This window comes from Chiroxiphia lanceolata, chromosome Z (genome assembly GCF_009829145.1).
Source record: "Chiroxiphia lanceolata isolate bChiLan1 chromosome Z, bChiLan1.pri, whole genome shotgun sequence".
In the NCBI taxonomy this organism is placed as follows: Eukaryota; Metazoa; Chordata; class Aves; order Passeriformes; family Pipridae; genus Chiroxiphia; species Chiroxiphia lanceolata.
The window spans coordinates 33,160,652-33,179,707 of record NC_045671.1 but is presented as its reverse complement, the minus strand read 5'-3'; the positions used below and the strand labels follow the sequence as shown (position 1 = coordinate 33,179,707).

Below are 19,056 nucleotides of genomic sequence, written 5' to 3'. Positions count from 1 at the left end.
CCCATTGCCATACCCATAGGGTCTCCAGAGATCCTATGTCTGGATTTCACCATTCTGGTGGCTGGCAGACACAGTGGATTCTTATAGTCCAGATAAACTGGAATCTTGAAACTTGGCAAGTGTGCCCATCATTAGCCACCAAGTGCAGAAATCAAAACTCCAAATTTCACTGTTCCATCTTGGAATAGTATGAGGTCACGGGTCAATCTTATTTCACGGGGCTTCATAAAAGGTGCTCTTAATATGCTTCAGGATAGCAATTTTTTTTTTTTCCCCAGGAATTGTTTTCTTCTTATGGTAGAGTTCAAGTCTCCAATTCAGGAAAATTAAGTTCACCTGCATCACTGTAGCCCAAAATTTTCCATACATGAGTCAGCAGACACACGCAGAGGTGGTAACGATAGAGCTGTATACATGCATAATCCCATGCAATGGTCAAATACATTCATCTGCTGCACCTAGTCACTGCCATTAATCCAACCACGTCTCCAGGACTCTTTATAATATTCCCATCCCATAAGAACCTCCAAATAACTGCAGAAATATTTTCTTCTTCTTTCATCAAATGCGAGGGACTTACCTCAGTATTACTATCTGTCTGAGGCCCAAGTAAAAAAATATTTCTATACAGATTGTGCATACTCCTTGTTATAAAATGTTTCAAACCTAGCAGTCTGACAAATTTTACAGCCTAGCTAGTAAGAGGGACCTTGTGAGGAGATATACAATGCTTGCTTCTGACCTATTTCAAGCTCCAAGTTTTGAACAGCCACTTTGGTAATTATGGTTACATTTATAAGGCATTATAGGTATTATTTATATATTCAATTTATTTTAAAATACAGGGCAAATTTAACTCAGACACAAACAGTGAAGTCGCATCTGCTCACAATAGGGTCAAAATTATACTGCTTGGTCTGCTGAACCACAAATTAACAGTGAAAAGCCCAAAGCTTTTAAGAAAGAGGAATAGGTCAGTACCCACTCAAGCTGCTAGCAGGCACAGGAACAGACAGGTGCAAAACATAACTCAGTGCAGGTAGAAACAGTGATGCCAGCAACAACACAAAACTGTTGAAAATTGAAGAGCTCTGAAAAATTTATGAGAATCCTTCTGTCTCATTACCTCTGGGTTTGTAGCAAGGAGTGGATACAATGCATTCCTCTTTTATGTGTGGCTTTGTTTTAGGACTACAGCCTCCTGTATGCATTCCTCTGTGATCAAGGCAAAGGACTACACGGTATCTGAGTCCTTGTCCACAGGTCACAGTGCACTGGATTAAAAAAAAGAAAAGGTGTGTGTGATACATCATATGAGTGAAAGGGGAATATGCAACAGAACTATGTGTACATCAGAGAGCAAGAAACATGCTGCAGAAACACCCAAGCTTGAACATAAGGTATTCATAATATTTGGTAGTTATGGATATGGTATAAAAGTGACAGAAATTTTTGCCTTTTTGCTCTGAACATTTACTTGATTTGGACATTTTGCCATTGGATTTCTCTTGCAGTGCCACTCCTGCAATGTTGCCTACGTGGCTTGTGGCCATCTGTCCCATATTAGATATGCTCAGTAACACCCTGTCAGTTTCATCTGGAGCCACTCTGCTTTGCTTGGACAAAGTATTGGGGCTTACAGATTAACAGGGTGACACTCAGGTTTTTTAGAACAAGGTATTAACCAGAATGGAAAACTCTTGCACTTTCTTCTCACAGATACTTTCTTAAGCATCACTTGTTTTTGCAATGGTTTATCAATTTTTTCCCTCTGTACAGATTGTTTCAGAATTGGTTGCACTTGAGGGGATCAAAACTACTAACCAGTGGGGAGGGCTATGGATACCACCAATATTTCTTTGCTCTTGGATAGCAGCTTTCATGTAGAAATCAGCCAACACTTTGCAATCAGTCAAGAACACCTCATCTGTATGTGAGCTTAGCTTCTAAACACATATACTTGTTGAGAAACTACAATCAAGATACGTCTTCATGTACAGTCAAAGTACTTTTGTAGAAGGACATTTCAAAGACATTTACTTTCATACGGGAGGAAAGCCAAATCAGGAACAGAAAAGTGCAAGTGTCAAACTGCAGACTAATTTACAGCTTTACGTATTTCTGGAAATTTCTCAGCAATTAATGAATTTCAATTTACGTCCCAATGTTGTAATAAAGATATACCACTACATGATTACTGGGGGGTTTTTGTGCGTTTCATTTTTATACCCAGTCTATTATTAGCAGAAGGTCACAAATTAACATTAAAGAGCTGATTTATTTTCCCATCATTCTTCTTAATCTTAATAAACTTTTCCAGAGTGTTTACTTGGCAGTTAGTTAGACAAACAGCATAATTTAAAACAAAGGTGTTGGTAATAAGGAAAGAAAGCACTGAATGTTCCTACTTCCACAAATTCACTAAACTATAATTTCAGATATGTTCCTAGTGTGGTAAATACAAACCCAACAAAGCTAAATTGATTACCGGAGACCATTCCTGAGCAAGCCACTTTGGGCAGTCAAATATATTGCAAGGCTGGACAACAGGCATCTTTGGAGTATACATGCATTTCCATTCTTCCACAGGGCTGATATGCCCCTGAATGTCTTCTTCCACACATGAGATGCTGCGGCTTTGAATGCCTCCTCCACAGGATGAGGAACAGGCAGTCCAGGGTGTACTTTCCCATCTGAGAAAACAGAGAGGCATCAAGAAAAGTAACCGTTGCTGTTCCCACCCCCAACTGCACCCCAAAAATGCACAAACTGCTATCTGTAAGTGTATTTTCTTTTCTGATTAATGTCAGTAAAAATTAATCATATATCTATTTTCATAAGTGTCCATAGCAGCAAAGAATGCTCATGGATGGTGTCTTTAAGTCACAGATAAGTATTATGGAACAGCGTCTCTCCCACTAACCAATTACTACTACCACAGAAAATCTAAATACTTTTAACCTAATTTCTTTTTTTTATTACTTGATGGAATTAAATTATCTTCACAATTTGTCATATTCTGAGGAATCTTTGTCACAAATCACTGGAAACTCAGTGTGCTCTGAGGCTGATGTCTCCTTTGCAAGAAAATGAAGGGAAACGGCAGTGGTTTTTTCCAAGGAAGCAACTCAGCAGAGGAAAAAAGAAAAAAAATGGGACGAAATTACTGAAAAGATCTAACTATACTGATAAGATATATGTCCTCTGATGCATAAACCAGAAGTACCTTGTTTCCTTGCAATTAAGGCAGTGAGAGGAACTGAGAAACCATCTTTTTTTTGTCTACAGGTGCCATCTGAGAGTGTAATGACAAATCCAAAGAACAACATATATGTTCTGAAAGGCTATGCATACCTATGAAAATAATAATTATTTTTTTTTTAGTGATAGATATACCATAAGGTATGTATTCCTTTACATACGTACGTGTCTGTCCACATAATATAGTCTGGTATTGCCTCTCTTATATTCAAGCCATTGCCACAGATTGCCTGTGAGACCATTCTCATGATCCAGTATGGCTATTCCTATATAATCCTGTGCATGCCTGATGGTACAGAAGTATCTATGTTCTACCTATCTGGAAACATTTCACAAAATCATTTTTTTTCCACAAAGGCAAGTGTCCTTTTGATAAGGATATTACAAATACTGTTTGAAGTAATTATTTTGGTCATAGGATTCCATTTTTTGACTTCAAAGAATAGTTGTTGTGGAAAATACCAAGCCTACTTTCTGCTTCAGGAAAGAAGTAAAAAAATGTGAAAGGTGAGGATTTTTTTCTCTCCCACTTAAAACAAAGGAAATATTTTTTTTAAGTAACAATTACAGAATCCCCAAGATTGTCAAGCAATATGAAAAATGTTTATTTTTCTCTCGGATTTTTCACCATATCAACCATATTCTTATCTTTTCCAGTACACCTAGCACTACCTACACGTGGCTACTGGCTGAAAGTACCATAAAACTCACGGTGAAACGGTTTATACTAATAATCATTTATGAAGGTTAAGACCACTGATTAACACTATGACTTACCAGTAGGAGTGGTGAAACCATTTTTACACCATGCCACAGCAGTCATTTTGTGCTGATCATAAGTTACATATTTAAAGGATTTAAAGGAGAGCAATAAGGTTGGGAGAGTGGATGTAAAGGGACGGTTATGGGATGAAACCATAATCCAGAACAGCTTTTGATCATTTTCAGGGAAGGATGTTGGTTTTTTTTTTTTTCTTTCAGTATTGCTGAAAGCCAAATACTGCAGGGCATTCTGATCCTTCATTTTTGGATTTTCTTCAGCAGTAAAAATGCCTCCGTCTAGCTGCCAGCTCAGAATGCTTTTTACCTAAATACAATCCCTACACTATTAAGTACTGCTGAATCATCCTCTGATATAAAATTATTCTCTGTCCTTTATCAGTGCTCAAGTCCTTTGTACACAATTGAAATAAACTTTGTTTTATTTAAAGCTAGAGTGTTAAAGCCTCCATATTCCTTACAAGCGGGTTTAACTTCTGAGGCTTGGCAGTATGCATGTGGGTGGTTTTTTTAAATAAAGAACAGAGAAAAGTGTTTCCCAGAAAACAGGAATTAGATACAGAGATATATTTCATAAGTGTATCTCACAAATATCTGGGGATACTGACTATGTGTACATAACAACAAGCACTTAGCTAGGAAGAGAAAAGCCTGATCTTAATGGCACGGATAACTGATAAATGATGTGAACACGAATGGCCGTCACAACACTTGTCTAGTAAGTTGCTCTGCACTGCACTGCATTTGCACAGTGATGCTGAAAGCTCTCTGTATTAGGTCATGACACTGTTTGAGGGAGGTCTTTTCCTCACCAGGATGAGACTAGCAGTTTCCTACAGGGTTCCTTCTGTGATGTCATAATCCCTGACACAATAAATCAATGAAGAAGGAAACAGCACAATACTAGTGCACGTCCAGATGGTATTTCAAAACCTAAAGGTTATTATCATTCAACTATCAAACATTTTTATCATCAGGAATCTTATTCACAGTTTTAAGAATAATTACTCATCTGATTATTTCCATGAGAATCTTAAATCTTACATTAAAGACATTTTAATTATGATATAATTAATAATAAAAATCATATCTTGATTTGCACCTGTGATTTCTTATTTATTAGAGAGGTCAATGAATTAATGACCCCAGGGAAGGCATTAGCATGGGTTTGTAGGATCAGAACACAACACTGATGCTGTCAAACCTCAAAATCTGACAATTTATAAGCATTCAAGAAGCAGCACTATGGGGGGGAAGAGAGGGAAAGTCCTTTGGTTAATTACAAAGCAACAGGTTATAGTCCTGTTCAGAGAGAAGTAAAAGAGAAAAAGGAAAAGTGCAAGAGAAAAACGGAGGTGGGGGCCGAGGAAAGAGAGAAAGAAAGGGACCACATACTTAGTAAGTCTGCATTTCTGCTTCAGCTAGAATACAATTTCAGTTCGGCATTGACAGAATTTATTACTACAGGTTAGCACTTGAACATCTCTAGGTTAATCTGTAGGAATTCAGAGCAAGAGAAAAGCAGCATCTTTTAACTTAGTTTGAGAGCAAAGCAGAATTATAGAGAAGAGAAAAAGAAGAAGAAAATGTATTTGTTAAGCCTAGAACCGATTGACTGTTTTACGTACCGAGGAAGGGGATGGTAGAGGTCATAGGGCATGATCTGCTTGTATCCATCACTGTTAGGAACAATAATGCCAACCCTCTGAGTAGAAGGTATACATAATAAAATAAACACTAAATGATTACGTTATACAACTTTTGATATTACAATATTGTATTACGTTTTACAACTTTTTGTATTACAGTATTACAAATCAGCCAAACAAGATATTTTACCTAAGCTGTCATTTAAAACAAAACTTATGCTGCCATCCTGTTGTTTCTGAGTTGTTCAAAAAATGATTACTACTTCATTGTTATAAATATATTACTGTTTGACAAAGAAGCAATCCATTGCCACAAGTGATCCAAATATTATTTAAATTTATTGTGTTGTTACCTAGCATAAAAACAATGTTTCTATGCTTAATACTTATGCTTAATAAGGGAACTTATCTGTGCTTCCGAGAGCTCTAGATCAAATCCCTTTTAAAACTATTATATGGTTGTTTCTGCCCTTCACATAAAACTTCTGCTTTAATAGGAGCCAAGATTAGAAATTCGGGGAAACACTGTGCAAGAATTCAAATCTGCAATTATTGTTTCCTCATCTTAAATTAGACCAGATCTGCCTCTTTATTTGCTTTTTTTTTCCTGGAAGAAATGAGGAGCTTGAGAGAAGATTAACATGTTAGACTGTTTTTTGTTTCTTTGTTTTTTGTGGTGTTGTGACTGATTGGCTTGCTTTGCTGTAGTGTTATCGGTACGATATCTAAATAATATAACATCTAAAGGTTATAAAAAGCAATAGTATAGGTCAAAATTAGCAATCATCTGAAACATTATCATGCCAGTTACGCGTAAGATGGATGTGACTTGTCTTGTTGACAACTACAAGGTCTCACCGAATTACTAGTCCGGAATTTCATATTTTATCCGCACTTTTTGTAAATTCTGACTCAGAATAATTCTAACCATTATTCTCCCAATTTAGGCATATCTATTAACATCAAACAGATGATCTCAGAGCACTTCAATCATCATCATTTTCACCAAAGCCACCTGGGGATTTGGATAGGGCAGGTGGGTGGAACCATTGAAGAGTGAATACCAATTGCACTGAAATAAAAAGTGTGTCCCTACCCAAGTTATGGAGAGATGAAACTGGATGTCAAGAAAAAAGGTGGGTTTTGGGAGTCCTTTACAGATGAGAGGTGCTGGTATGCTGCTATGAATTTCTGCAAGGGGGAAGGAGCAAAGAAGGGGAAAGGGAGAAAGTATTCTCCATCCTCAACACAGTTCACTAAAATATGCTGTAAGCATTTAAAGAAGTTTTGTCAGGCTAAGGCTGAAGGGGTCTCTTCTCCTCTCAGTCAATAGGGGGTTTATGTGCATAACTTGTCCTGGACAGAAGAATCGATCCCACTGTGTTTTCACAGCAAGGAGTCAGCACCAGGTCAGTGCACTGGAATTTTCCAGCTGAAGAACAAGAAGGAGCTGGAGACCTGCAAATGCGTAATGGGGACTAGATAGTTCCTTCTAAGAGCAGCAGCCTCTGCAGTCAAAGGAACCCTCTGCACGAGTGCGCATATTTGCATCTTTGGAGAGCTGCTTGTCCCCACAAAAATCCCAAAAGCTAGAAGAGGTAGTTCTGGCACTGGGAAACTTTGGACAAGACAAATGGGTCATTTAGACAACGGTCAGGAAAGAAGTCTCTTCAGACTTAGCTTCATGGGTAAATGCTTGAAGAATTTAAGAAAAATTGCATATTTTAAGAAGATGGAAAGGAACTTTTTCTGAGATTTTTTTTGTCCATGCTTTTGGAAATCTGCTGTTTTCCTGACTCTTTCAGCAGTGCTGTGAAGTTCCACTCTGAAGCCTTTGCACTTTCCAGCTCATCAGCTTGCTGAAAAGCAGTTGGAAAAAAAATATTTAGGTACCAAGTTCAAAATGAAATAATTACACTATAAAAGCATCTACTGTCTAAGAAAGAAACAGATTTCAAAATATTTCTCATTCATTGCAGTGAAAAATTCTTTCTAACAAACATGATCTGTATGCATAATCCAGGTCTACATGTTTTAGAATGCATAATTCCCAAGACCATTCAGATGGAAATAACCATACCATATCGAAACACTGTTATGAATATGAAATAGCATGTTAAAAACACTAAATTAATATTTTCATTGGAAAGGTTTGACCCTCAAAGAATTCTACATACATAAACTGCACTTCTGTAAACAGTATCGAGCTTCACAGAATTAGTGACACTATCCTTGTGCATATGTGAGGGCCTGCCAAAAGCTCTCATTCTGTAACTGCAAGACAGTGATTCACAGCAATGTAATCACAAGACTCCTACAATAATACACAATAGCTTAATTTATGACTTTTCAAAAAAAATGGCTTAAAGATAAGACAGAAGAACATGTGGTCATTGTATCATTAATGACAACTGTATCTTTTCTAGCTAGTCTTGTGTGGGGTTTTTGTATGTGTTCCAGAAAAAAACCTCAAGACTAAGTGAACACATTAAAAAAAATCTTAGAGATTACTTTAGTGAATCATTACTTTTTGACTGGACAAAGTGATCTAAATTCCATGAATCTACCATCATACTCCTATAAAAAAGATGGAAGAGATCTACTTTATGGGCTTTGTTTGCTGTATGTTACTGAGCCAATGCAAAGCAGATGCTGTGCTAAATGAACAGAGGAAATTACAATTCCTTCGCTGAAATATGTGCAAGTAGCTAATAGGACTCATTCACAAAATACTTAGAGTTTTGGCAGAAGCAGAAGTACAAAGCAAATTATTTTGTTGACCTGCTGTGTCTCCTATGTCTGAAATCTCCCATGCCTTTCAGACCAAAAAGTCCTGTCATACAGCATGAAGATTGCTTTGTTTTCCTCCTGAATGCTGGCAGCCTCAGCACAGTTGCCCTTCAAGGGACATGTATGGCTGGAGCAGGAGCTGCACGTGCCAGAGGTGGGAGTGCTGCAACCAGGTCTGCCACCTCTGCAAGCATTCTGCTTTCCCCTGGGATGACTGTCTGCAGCTGCATTTCTTGAAAGTCATGTTTGATGTCCTCTTCCCCAATAGCTCCTTTTTCTCCTTCAGCTACCCCCATTAGCAAAGGTGACAAGTGTGAATGCCTTTCTCCTGTACCTCCCTAATGACTCCCTCCCTCTGACAAGGTGCCAGCCCTTCCCACCTTCCCCTCCTGCATCCTGGCAAGTCTCAGGTTGGACACCTGTCAAGCCAAGTAGGGGAATGGGTGCTACAACTGGGAGAGGAGCCAGCAGAGAGATAGGACATCTACCCCCAAGATGCCTCAGAGTGGTGTGACCCCGCACGAGGACGATGTGCCGAGGACAGGAGTGAGTAGGGGCACCTGCTGCTGGTTTGCTGGTGTCCCAGGTGGCTGGAGCTATTACACCTCTTTCCTGAAGGGGACTGTAGTGGTTTGGATCTTGTTTTCCCCCCAGAGGCTAAGAAAAGTGGTAACCCCCAAGGGGTGGAAACCCCTGGAAGTTTTGAAGTTCTGCCCAGTGGGCGGGCGCTCCTGCAAAAAATGTAAACATATCACAAGCACCGGAAGAGACAAGTTGTAGTTTTGGTTGTTAGAAGAAGTAGCCATGTTGTAGAGCCACAAGGAAGGGGCTCTGAGCCCCTCGGGGCCTCTGGGGCCTCCCAGCCCCTGGCTGGGGCGGGGGGGGGGGTCTGCAAAGACTTGGAACAGTGTTAGACTGGACTAAGTGTCTGTAGTTAAGCCAGGAGATGTTTTCTCCAAACTGGGCAGCGGAGACAGAGCAGAAAGCAGAGACGCAGCGTCCAGAGACTGGCAGAGAGCCAAGATAGATAAGACCTGAACCGGAGGAGCAGCAGGAACAACATGCAGCACTGCAGAGAAGACTCCTGGAAGGAGAGACGGGAAAAAGAGAGCCAGCAGCTGAGTGACAGAGTTTTTGGGGGTAAGAACTGATACCAGACCCCCCTAAAACTCCTTTGATCCCTCTGAGAAAAAGAGGGAGATGGACTCCTATTTTGGAGAGCAGTTTTGGACATGCAGCACCAGAGAGAGAGAGAGGAGCTGAGAAGCTCAGAGCGTCCTGGGAAGCTGGACCGGGATGGAGAGGAATGTGGAGGAGGGCTTCACCCCCCCCTGCTGCCTTGAGACAGAGCATGGAGCTCTGCAAAGGGGAATTTGAATCCCCTGAGGAAGGGACTTTCACGAAGATGCCCCTGCATTTCGTGATATACCTGTGGTGACGTGAGTCTTGTCCCTGCTGGCAGTCCACAGGTGAGGCCTTCGCTTGGACCGAGGGGCTTGGAGACCCCCTTGTGTGTATTGAACAGAGATCCAGCTACAACAATCCAGTTACTGCTGCATGCATGAGATGAGGAGACCTGCTGCCTTAGAAAAGACTCCTACTTTGAGACTGGAAGGGATCTGTCCTTCTTTCCTTCCTGGACTTTTATTTGGAGGGGAGAAGAGATCTGATCCATTGTAAATACTATATGTCATGGTAGAGATAGTTGTGATCGTGTGTATAATTATAATGTCATTGTAATATATTCCATTTCCCCCATTTTGGAGTCTGGTGTGTTTCGTCTGGAAAAACCCATCTCACATTAGGTTGAGATGTGGGAGGGGGCTTAGACTAGGGAACTGGATTTTGGGGTTTCTCAAACAATGACAAGGACTCACACAGCCCAGACTTAAGCCTTCACTGAAATCTGTCAGACTTGAGAGTAAATGATCTGCATGGCAGGGAGTGTGCCATCTAAGCAATGGTCTGGATTATGTTAAAGATATTATTAGTAATGAGCACATAATAAAAATAAAAATAAAAAGTTGCAGTAGCTTAAGTTGGCTGTGGACAGCTAATTCATTAAGTGAACGGAAACACTGGGAAGACATGAAAAAGTTCACCACAGAAGTAAACAGTTCAGCATCCAAGCCAGCATATTCATGAGAGCTATGATTATCACTGGACAGACGACAGGCTTGAGAAAAAGATTCCACTTTAACACTACAAATCCTGACACCAAGGTGGGTGATACTGGATTTAGGTGCTCTCTGAAGATGCCACATTGTGGCATTATCTCCCTGTGCTACAAGAACACTTTCTATGTTGAGAAACAGTTACTGAGGTCCTCAGAGAGATGGTATCCCTTAATGCTTCCATGTGGTATTCTGTAAAACTACTACTATTTCCCTTCAGAGCTGGAGTAGGTGACATCTACAGGTACAGGCAACATTGGTTTTTGAATGCCTATTTTTGCACTGAGTATAATTCCCAGTTGCAATACCAGTATGAGTTACATATCTGGAGCACCATGCTTAGTCCTGATATATAGGTAGTATTCTGATCATTTTATCAGGTTATCAGTGTGAATCTTGAAGAACTACCACATTCTTTGTATTTATATATTCTTTCATATGGTCTTAGTACTTTACAGATTGGTAAAAGCCAATGTCCCTACCTAAACATTTAAGTGGATACTTAAAAAAACCTACTTAACAAAAAGGACTGCTGAGAAAGCTGTCTTTTGGTGTCAGCCTCCAGAAAAACTTCTTGCTTTAAACAGCACCTCTTTTCAGTACAATAGTATCTTATGTTTATAAAAAATGACTTGTTCAAGGTGCAGAGATTTCAAGTTCTAAGCAACACATGATTTAATTATCATTGCCATAGACTGCTAAAAACTGATCTCTTCACAGTGCCTGAAATAGGTGTTATCATTTGCAATTTGGCATTCTGTGAGGATGTTTCCAAAAAGCCAATTCCTCTCTGTTACAGTGTGTACCCTGGGATGGCATAGCTGTACTTCTAAATGACTCTCTCTCCCCCAACAACTTTGCCTTGGTGTGTCTTATATAAAACAAAAATTGCTTTCTGACATCTGCCAGTTGTTATTTTTCTTCTCCCTTTCCTCCCATGCACTGTGCAGTCATCTATCTTACCATTTGAGAATATGTCAATTAAAATCATTGAGAAAAGTATGAAAAATATCCATAAATTCCAAAAGGCAAATTACAAAAATATTTGACACAGAACTGTATTTTTTTTAAAAAGTAGCTTAGAATTAAAAAGTAAATAAATAAATAAAGCAACTACATAAAATTACTTTCTCATGTGACAGGTAAATCTAAACATCTTAAGAACCACCTGGATGTAATCCTGTGTAATGTGCTCTAGGATGATCCTGCTTGAACACGGAGATCAGACCAGATGACCCACTGTGATCCCTTCCAACTTTACCCACTCTGTGACTCTGGGGGGTAGCAGGGAGGAGACTTTTGTGCAGAGCAAAAGAATATTGATAATTAGAAAAAATGTACTTATTACATTCTTACAAGCTGCCATAGCTGCAACTAAGCTTTTTATTAAGGAGGATGTTTAAAAAAAAAAACACATAAAAATAATTCCTCTAATTGTGATGACAGTAATTTTCCGACAACATTTTTACTGAAGAAGAGTTTTTCCCATCTTACTAACACTTAAGAGACATGCTGATCATGGGGATGGAATCATGGACCATTTGTTTTCTTGTACTTTGTAATGATTAATGAGGCAAAATGCATTTTGAAGGGAAGAAACAACCATTTCAAATCAGTCCTTGCAATGGTGAAGGTGCTAAACAGAGATGTTCTTCTACACAGTGCATTTTCAGATGAGAAAGAGGTTGCATTATATAGGATAAATGCCATTGTGTGCAACAGCAACAGAATATTTTCCTACTTTTACTCCTTTAGACCTCAGCCTCTTTTAAAATTCAAGCTGACTGACCTTGCAGGACAAGGATCCAGATTACACTCTTGAAGTTTTGGCTTTGGCTTGACATTTTCAGGAAAATAGTGGCAGTATTGATCTGCCACTACCCGGTTGCTTCTCAGATCAAAACACTCAGCAGATGTCAGTTGATAACCTGCAATACACAGTGGAACAAATAATATGAGATGTGGTGCTCTTCCTGTCTCTCTCTGAAATGCATCCAAGTTCTGATTTGGTAAAAAGCAAACTAATTTCAGTTTGCTTCAGTGCTTTTGCACATAACAGCTGTTGATTTACAGACTAGATTGAAAACAGCAATGTAAATCACATGTAGTAGGAAACAAAAAGATAACCAGTATGGTCAAACAAAAATTCCAAAGCCTAGAACAAAAAAAGAAAAATCAAAGGCTGAGGTTTCTTGATCATCAACAGTTGTGCCCTCAGTTTCAATATAGACAGGGAACAAATGGAGACATCTTGTGATTCCAAAGCAGGCCCAAATCCCATCAGCCCTTATGTTTGACAGCTGTAGCATTAAATGCAGACGTGGATATCAAGATGTACTTTATGTATGGAGTGTGCACAATGCTAAAAAACTACAACCTACTACCATGTTGCTAAATCACTCCCTTAATTTAGTTGTAACTATTTTCATTTTCAGATTTTGCCCATTTTAAAGATCCAAAACCAAGGGCAGCAACTGGGACAGGTCCTGTATGCAAATGACTTTTTGGATTACAGTGGTAATTCATTACCTCCTCCACAGGATGCCGAACAAGGAAAAAAATCAGTTTCTCTCCATCGGTGAATGATAGGCTGATAGAAGATGAACTGAACTGAACTGTCAGCAGCACCAGCATAACGAATCTGAAAAAGAGGTAACATCAAAGAGTGAAACTGATGTAAATGCTGGGAAGAAGTATTCTGCCACGTGCATCTTGCAGGTATGAGACATCTTGCAGCTACATGAAATACCAGATACACTTTGCAATAGGAAAATGAAATACACAAAACGAATCACAGATTGGTAGCAAAATCTTTATTGGAAAACACAGTCAAATAAATTTCTGGGCATAATCAGTGACTATTATTGAGACCATGTTCTGAAAGAGCGAATGCAAATGCATGGTTAGCGCTCCTGAATAACTTTACAGAGACAAAGGATACAGAGACAGAGGAATGATCTTTACTTCATCAGAAAATTACCTATCATTATCTGCTGTCCCTGACACATGGACTTGGATCTTAGATCTCTAATATTTCCCAAAGAACATTTGAAGACTAGGTATAATATATTGACAGTACAGAGTAAAAAATGGGAGGCTGTGTTGTGAGACACATAAATAATATAAAAATTTTAATTCTAGACTTTTTTTTCCTGAAGTGAAGGTTTTTTCATTTTCTTTGTGGTACGGTCATTATTATAAGTCTGTCCTGCTTATTTTATTTTGCTTGCAAAAATGCTTCTTTCAGTCATAGGTGCGGACTCTCGGTTGGAGCTAAGAGCACATTTGGAAAGACATCTTCAGAACCTACAAGTACTGCCAACTTTTAAGTCACCTGAGCTTAAGAGCTAGTAGGCCTCTGGCACTATGTGTGCTGAATGGATTTCCTACATAAACAAGAGTTTGTAGTGCCAGGAGTGCAATAAGACCTTCACACTGCTAAAGTAGCACCACTTGCACCTGGCCCAGTAAAAAAATCCTTCCTATTTGGTATCTGTACAGCTATGAGGGCTTCAAAATCTCTTCAGGATTTCACTTGTCCTTTTATCTAAGGCTCTGCATGAACAGCTGACAAGGGAAGAACAAAAAGCCTCTCCTAGTTGGTTATTTGTCACAGAACATAGTGCCTCAGTGTTGCTTGAGCATCTCTGCATCAGTGACATGATGCTATCACAGTAGAGAAAACTGCCAAATCACAACTAAAAAAGATGGACCCTTCTCCAAGACAGTACCGGTACTCTCAGGTGCAATCCTCCTTGTTCTTTTTATCAGACAGCTTAAAGTATTTTGCTGCTGCCTCCTTTTTTTTTTTTTTTTCCTCTCATGTTTCAAACAAGTTTCTCAGTTTTGGAAAGACCATTTTTCAAACTGACTTTCCTTTTCTCTCTTTCCAAACACCAAGAGACACTGCCAAAGAGTGGTCTGTGAAACAGAAGCAAAAATATGACACATTGAGATGACCTGTGAAATTTGGGGTTGTTTTGTTTTCCCTGTAGATGGACAGAAACATGATTACAAATCAAAGTATATCTTGAAGAGCAGGAGGAGGGCAAAAATGTTTATGGGTGTTAAGAGGTCTGGTCCACTGAGACTAAGGCTGCTCTTTTCTAATTAAGCAGTGATGTAAATTCCCAAAAGGAAAAAAAAAAAGCAGCTGTAGCAATACTACTGCTTCGGCAAATGGAAGGCCTTTTGCACAGATTAATATTATTTGAGTCTGCGTGTCAGAAATAGGATATCTAATTCCTTGTGAGAGGATGCTGCTTTAACTACGCACTTCAGATGGGTCTTTCTCAGCTCATGAAGCCTGAAGCACTCCCGAGAAAATTCTTCTGTCGTGCTGGAAGCCATTTAGGGAGGTCTCTGATGTGAATGTGCAGAAGAGGCATTCACTGGGGAGAATTCTGCTTTTACTCTGTTTTCTAAGGATCACCAGTGATTCCTAAACTCAGAAGATCTACTCAGCAGTACAGTCTGCAGTGAATCATCAAGCACAAACCAAGAGCTCACACAGAGCCTACTATAAAAGGAAGGGAAGAAAAAAGACTTTGCATTAAAAAAAAAAATCAGGAAGAAAGAAGAGTTCCTCTCTCTGCAGACTACTCCTGCATGTCTGCAGTTATCTACCTGTTCTGACACAGAGAAAAGACAGATATACATCTTTTCCAGCCTAACATAGGAGTCACTCATAGAGCCATGATAACAACATAGATGGGAAAGTATCACAGTGAACCCCAGCCACAAGCAAAAATGATACAAAATCAGCAAATGAAAGAAGCAGACACAGTATTGTTTTGTTTTTTTCTAAGGAGTACTATAAGCAGAAGAGGAACAATATATGGTGATTCAACACAGCAAAACATTACTTTTGATTTTGTTTGACAGTTTGTTAAAGCTAAGATCTTTATACAGGAGAAAACATCAGTGACTGCTTGAGCCCTGCAAAACTCAGAGTGAGACTTAATAGCTAAATGCTGTAAGAAATGTCCTGATTTGGCTGCACAGGGCCAAATCCCTCAGCTAGTATGAGGAATTTTTTACCCTTGCATTATTAGAAACATCCTGCTAGTGAGAAAAGTTGAAGCTTCAAAAACAGATGGTCATCACTTAAAAATCTTAAGTTAGCCTTTTAACTAACAGTTAGTTTTGCATCCTTAGGTTACTGAGCTAGAAAAAATGGCAACTGATTATTGTATTCCCAAATAAAATCCTATCTAAATTTATTAATAGCAGAAGGCAGAAGTACTCAGATCTTGCAGAGCACTCAGCCCTGCATTTGTGCATTGCACCAACAGATCATCCTTGACTTCCTCTAGGTTTCAAGGGAATTTGGAGCATTCCTAACAAGACAGCAGCCCTTGTCAATTAATGAGAGCCAAGAGGTCACATAAGTCATATAATTCAGTCATATAATGAGCAGGTTAAATCTAGAGACCTCAGAATACCCACTGTCTAGCCTACAGTCACTCTCAACAGAGATATTGTTTTTCTTGTAGAAAGACCTTGGAAAAAAAGAATCATCACGTTTACACTGTTTTTTAAATTGACTTTGTAAATGACTGGGATGGTGCAACAGAGGTACAAGCTGTTGCCCAGGTGAAGTTTAGAGCTGACAAACTTCGGTTTGAGGGATATCCACAGAAAGCTGCACAAAAACAAGATAAAAATTTGAACACAAAACATGTGTAATATTTTAGAGTTATTTTGATTGTTCTAATCTGTCCTGTGAACAAGAGACTGCAAGATCTGACCTCACCTTTGCATTTTGTAGTTTTTCCTATAGCTCCAAAACTCTGTTCACTGAAGAACACATGGACTGCCCTACAAAATTACAGTAAGTTTATTTGGACAGTTTTGAAATTTAATCAGCAGTTTATAACCAGCAGTCATAACCAGCAGTAATTATCAATGTTATTTGTAAAACTAAGCTATGAAAAGTGTATTCAAAAAGATGTTCTTATTTTATGCAGTTGTTGGCAGGGGGGAGGAGGAAAGACACCATTTCTCTCTTTTGTGTGTTCGTGTGTGTGTCTCAAACTGGGGACTCAGAAAGGAAACTATTATTTCATACCACAGATTCATAGAATCATTAATTTTGAAAAGACCTCTAAGATCGTGGAGTCCAACCTTTGACCAAACACCACCATGTCAATTAGACCATGCATTAAGTGCAACATCCAGTTGTTTCTGGAACCCTTCTAGGAATGGCGTCTCCACTACCATCTTGGGCAGCCCATTCCAATGCTTAACTACCCTTTCAGTGAAGAAGTTCTTCCTTATGTCCTTATGTCCTTGGACATAAGGCCTGAACCTCCCCGGTGCACCTTGAGGCCATTTCCTTGTGTCCTGTCACGGGTTACATAGAAGAAGAGGTCGATTCCCACCTCACTACAACCTCCTTTCAGATAGTTGTAGAGAGTGACAAGGTCTCTCCTGAACCTCCTCTTCTCCAGACTAAACAACCTTGGCTGGTCCTCATATGACCTACTCTCTAGACCCTTCACCAGGTTTGTTGCCCTTCTCTGGACACACTTCAGCCACTTTTGTCTTACACAATTTTATCTGGTATACTATGATCCATGCTACCATGCCTACTATAAAAGTTCTAACGGATTTTTCCACATTACTATTACAAATGCTTTCTGCAAGTTCCAAATCCCAAATCATCAGGTTGATATTAATGAGAAACTAAATACTGAAGTCATCCAAGTAGCATACAAAGAAACTGGAATGAGGGTGTGGAGAACTAACCTCGTCTGGCATATGCAATTTTTTGTCTTTCATGTCAGTAAAAAAAAGTTCATTTGTTTACCTAGAGTGCTTCAATACTGCTGTTCATATCTAGTGATACTTTACACTGAAAAAGAAACAGGATGTACAAGAGATTTGTTGTTATTAATAGTTTACCCATGAAGCAGAAATAGGAACCAGACACTGTCACAGGAAAATAGCTTTACAAGCTTGTTTAAAATAACATAAGAAGTGCAAGAAATGTAAATACTGAGAGATGTGAAAGCTTTCAAGCATATGGTCTAAGACAGGAACACATCACAACTCCTGAGTTTGCCCTTTAATTCCCTTGGAATGCTGAAAGGAGTTCTGCCTTTGATCTCTGGGGAAACGTCTACTGTCCAATTCTGCATTCTTGTCCCCATCCTGTGTTTTATCAGCTTGGGTTGTCTTTCTTACACCTTATCTGTTGCTTCACAATTTAGCTTCTCAATCAACGAGAGAAATCACTGTGAAACTACATTATCACTGATTTACATACTTTACAAAGCATCTCTGAATTGAACTTGCTCACCATGCCCCAATATTGGATTAAACATTGTTCCTTTAGGTGATGAGGATGTTAAAAAGCCTTTAGATTAATTCTGTCACAAAGCCAAAATAAAAAGTCCAAATCTTTTATCAAATTCATTATTCTCCCCAAAGGAAGAACAAAAGAGAAAATCAGTGCAATGGATTGGCTAGGATAGCTGGCAGCAATGGAGCCTGCATTATTAGCTATAACAGTTAATAATCTGTACAGAATCCACTATTAAGTGCAACAAATGTAGAAGTTTCTCAAAGGAGAAGACAAAAGTCATTCCACCAAAGGCAACCCAAATACACCAAAATCAGACCTGCTGCATCTCTGCTGTGGATACCACCCATAACATCCCAGTCATCTAGAGAAAGACCATTTCAACACCATCAACATGTTCCCAGAGCAAGAGAGTTCACCTTTGAGCAACCTACCTTAATCCTCAGTGGAGAATATTTATTAACCTTAATTTAATAATTACAATACTTAGGAAATCAATGTAAAAAAGAGGATCCTATTGTGACTGATACTGTATAAAAATAAAATTAACAAATTAAAAAGGTAATGTTTGCCACACACACACACACACACACAAATTGTTAAAATGATGAAAAATGAACAAGGTTGGCACCAAGCCTTCTTAGTACTTAAAACTCACAGATTATTGAGAGATACACTTACAGAACTTGAAAAAAGTTACAGAAAAAGAAAACAAAAAATTACAAATAATTTGTCAGAGGAATAGAAAATGACATGTCTAAGAAAATGTCTCTATTGTCTAAAAACGTGACAGTACATTTCAAATTCGCAGTATTTTAAAGTAGTAGGTAAGATTAATGGTAACATATCTTCAGATCCAAATAGCAATCATACAGAGGTTTCAAATCATGTACTCTTCGAAGAGCACAGGAATGCAAATCATGTATCATCACATTCAGCCTACTTACATGAATAAACTATGGTTTAAAACACAGGAGTATAGACAGAAATGGTAACATTTTTCAGGAGGCTTTTCATGAGTAATGAATGAAACTGCAGTCCAATAATCTTTACCTCCGTTATTGGGTGAGTAGATAGAATGTAAAAAAAAGAACAG

At 38.8% G+C, this 19,056-nt stretch overlaps 1 protein-coding gene across 5 annotated transcripts in view; it reads right to left on the bottom strand.

The window, feature by feature from the left end:
- The window catches only part of ADAMTSL1 (ADAMTS like 1), a 398,738-nt gene that overhangs the window by 107,939 nt on the left and 271,743 nt on the right, over window positions 1-19,056 (bottom strand). For all 5 annotated transcript variants that reach the window (XM_032676082.1, XM_032676083.1, XM_032676086.1 and 2 more), the window contains 5 exons: window positions 13,184-13,295; window positions 12,444-12,582; window positions 5,670-5,720; window positions 2,489-2,693; window positions 1,127-1,274 (listed from right to left, as the gene is read on the bottom strand). In XM_032676082.1, coding sequence (XP_032531973.1) covers window positions 1,127-1,274; window positions 2,489-2,693; window positions 5,670-5,720; window positions 12,444-12,582; window positions 13,184-13,295 — 655 coding nt within the window. The remainder of the gene's footprint in view (window positions 1-1,126; window positions 1,275-2,488; window positions 2,694-5,669; window positions 5,721-12,443; window positions 12,583-13,183; window positions 13,296-19,056) is intronic.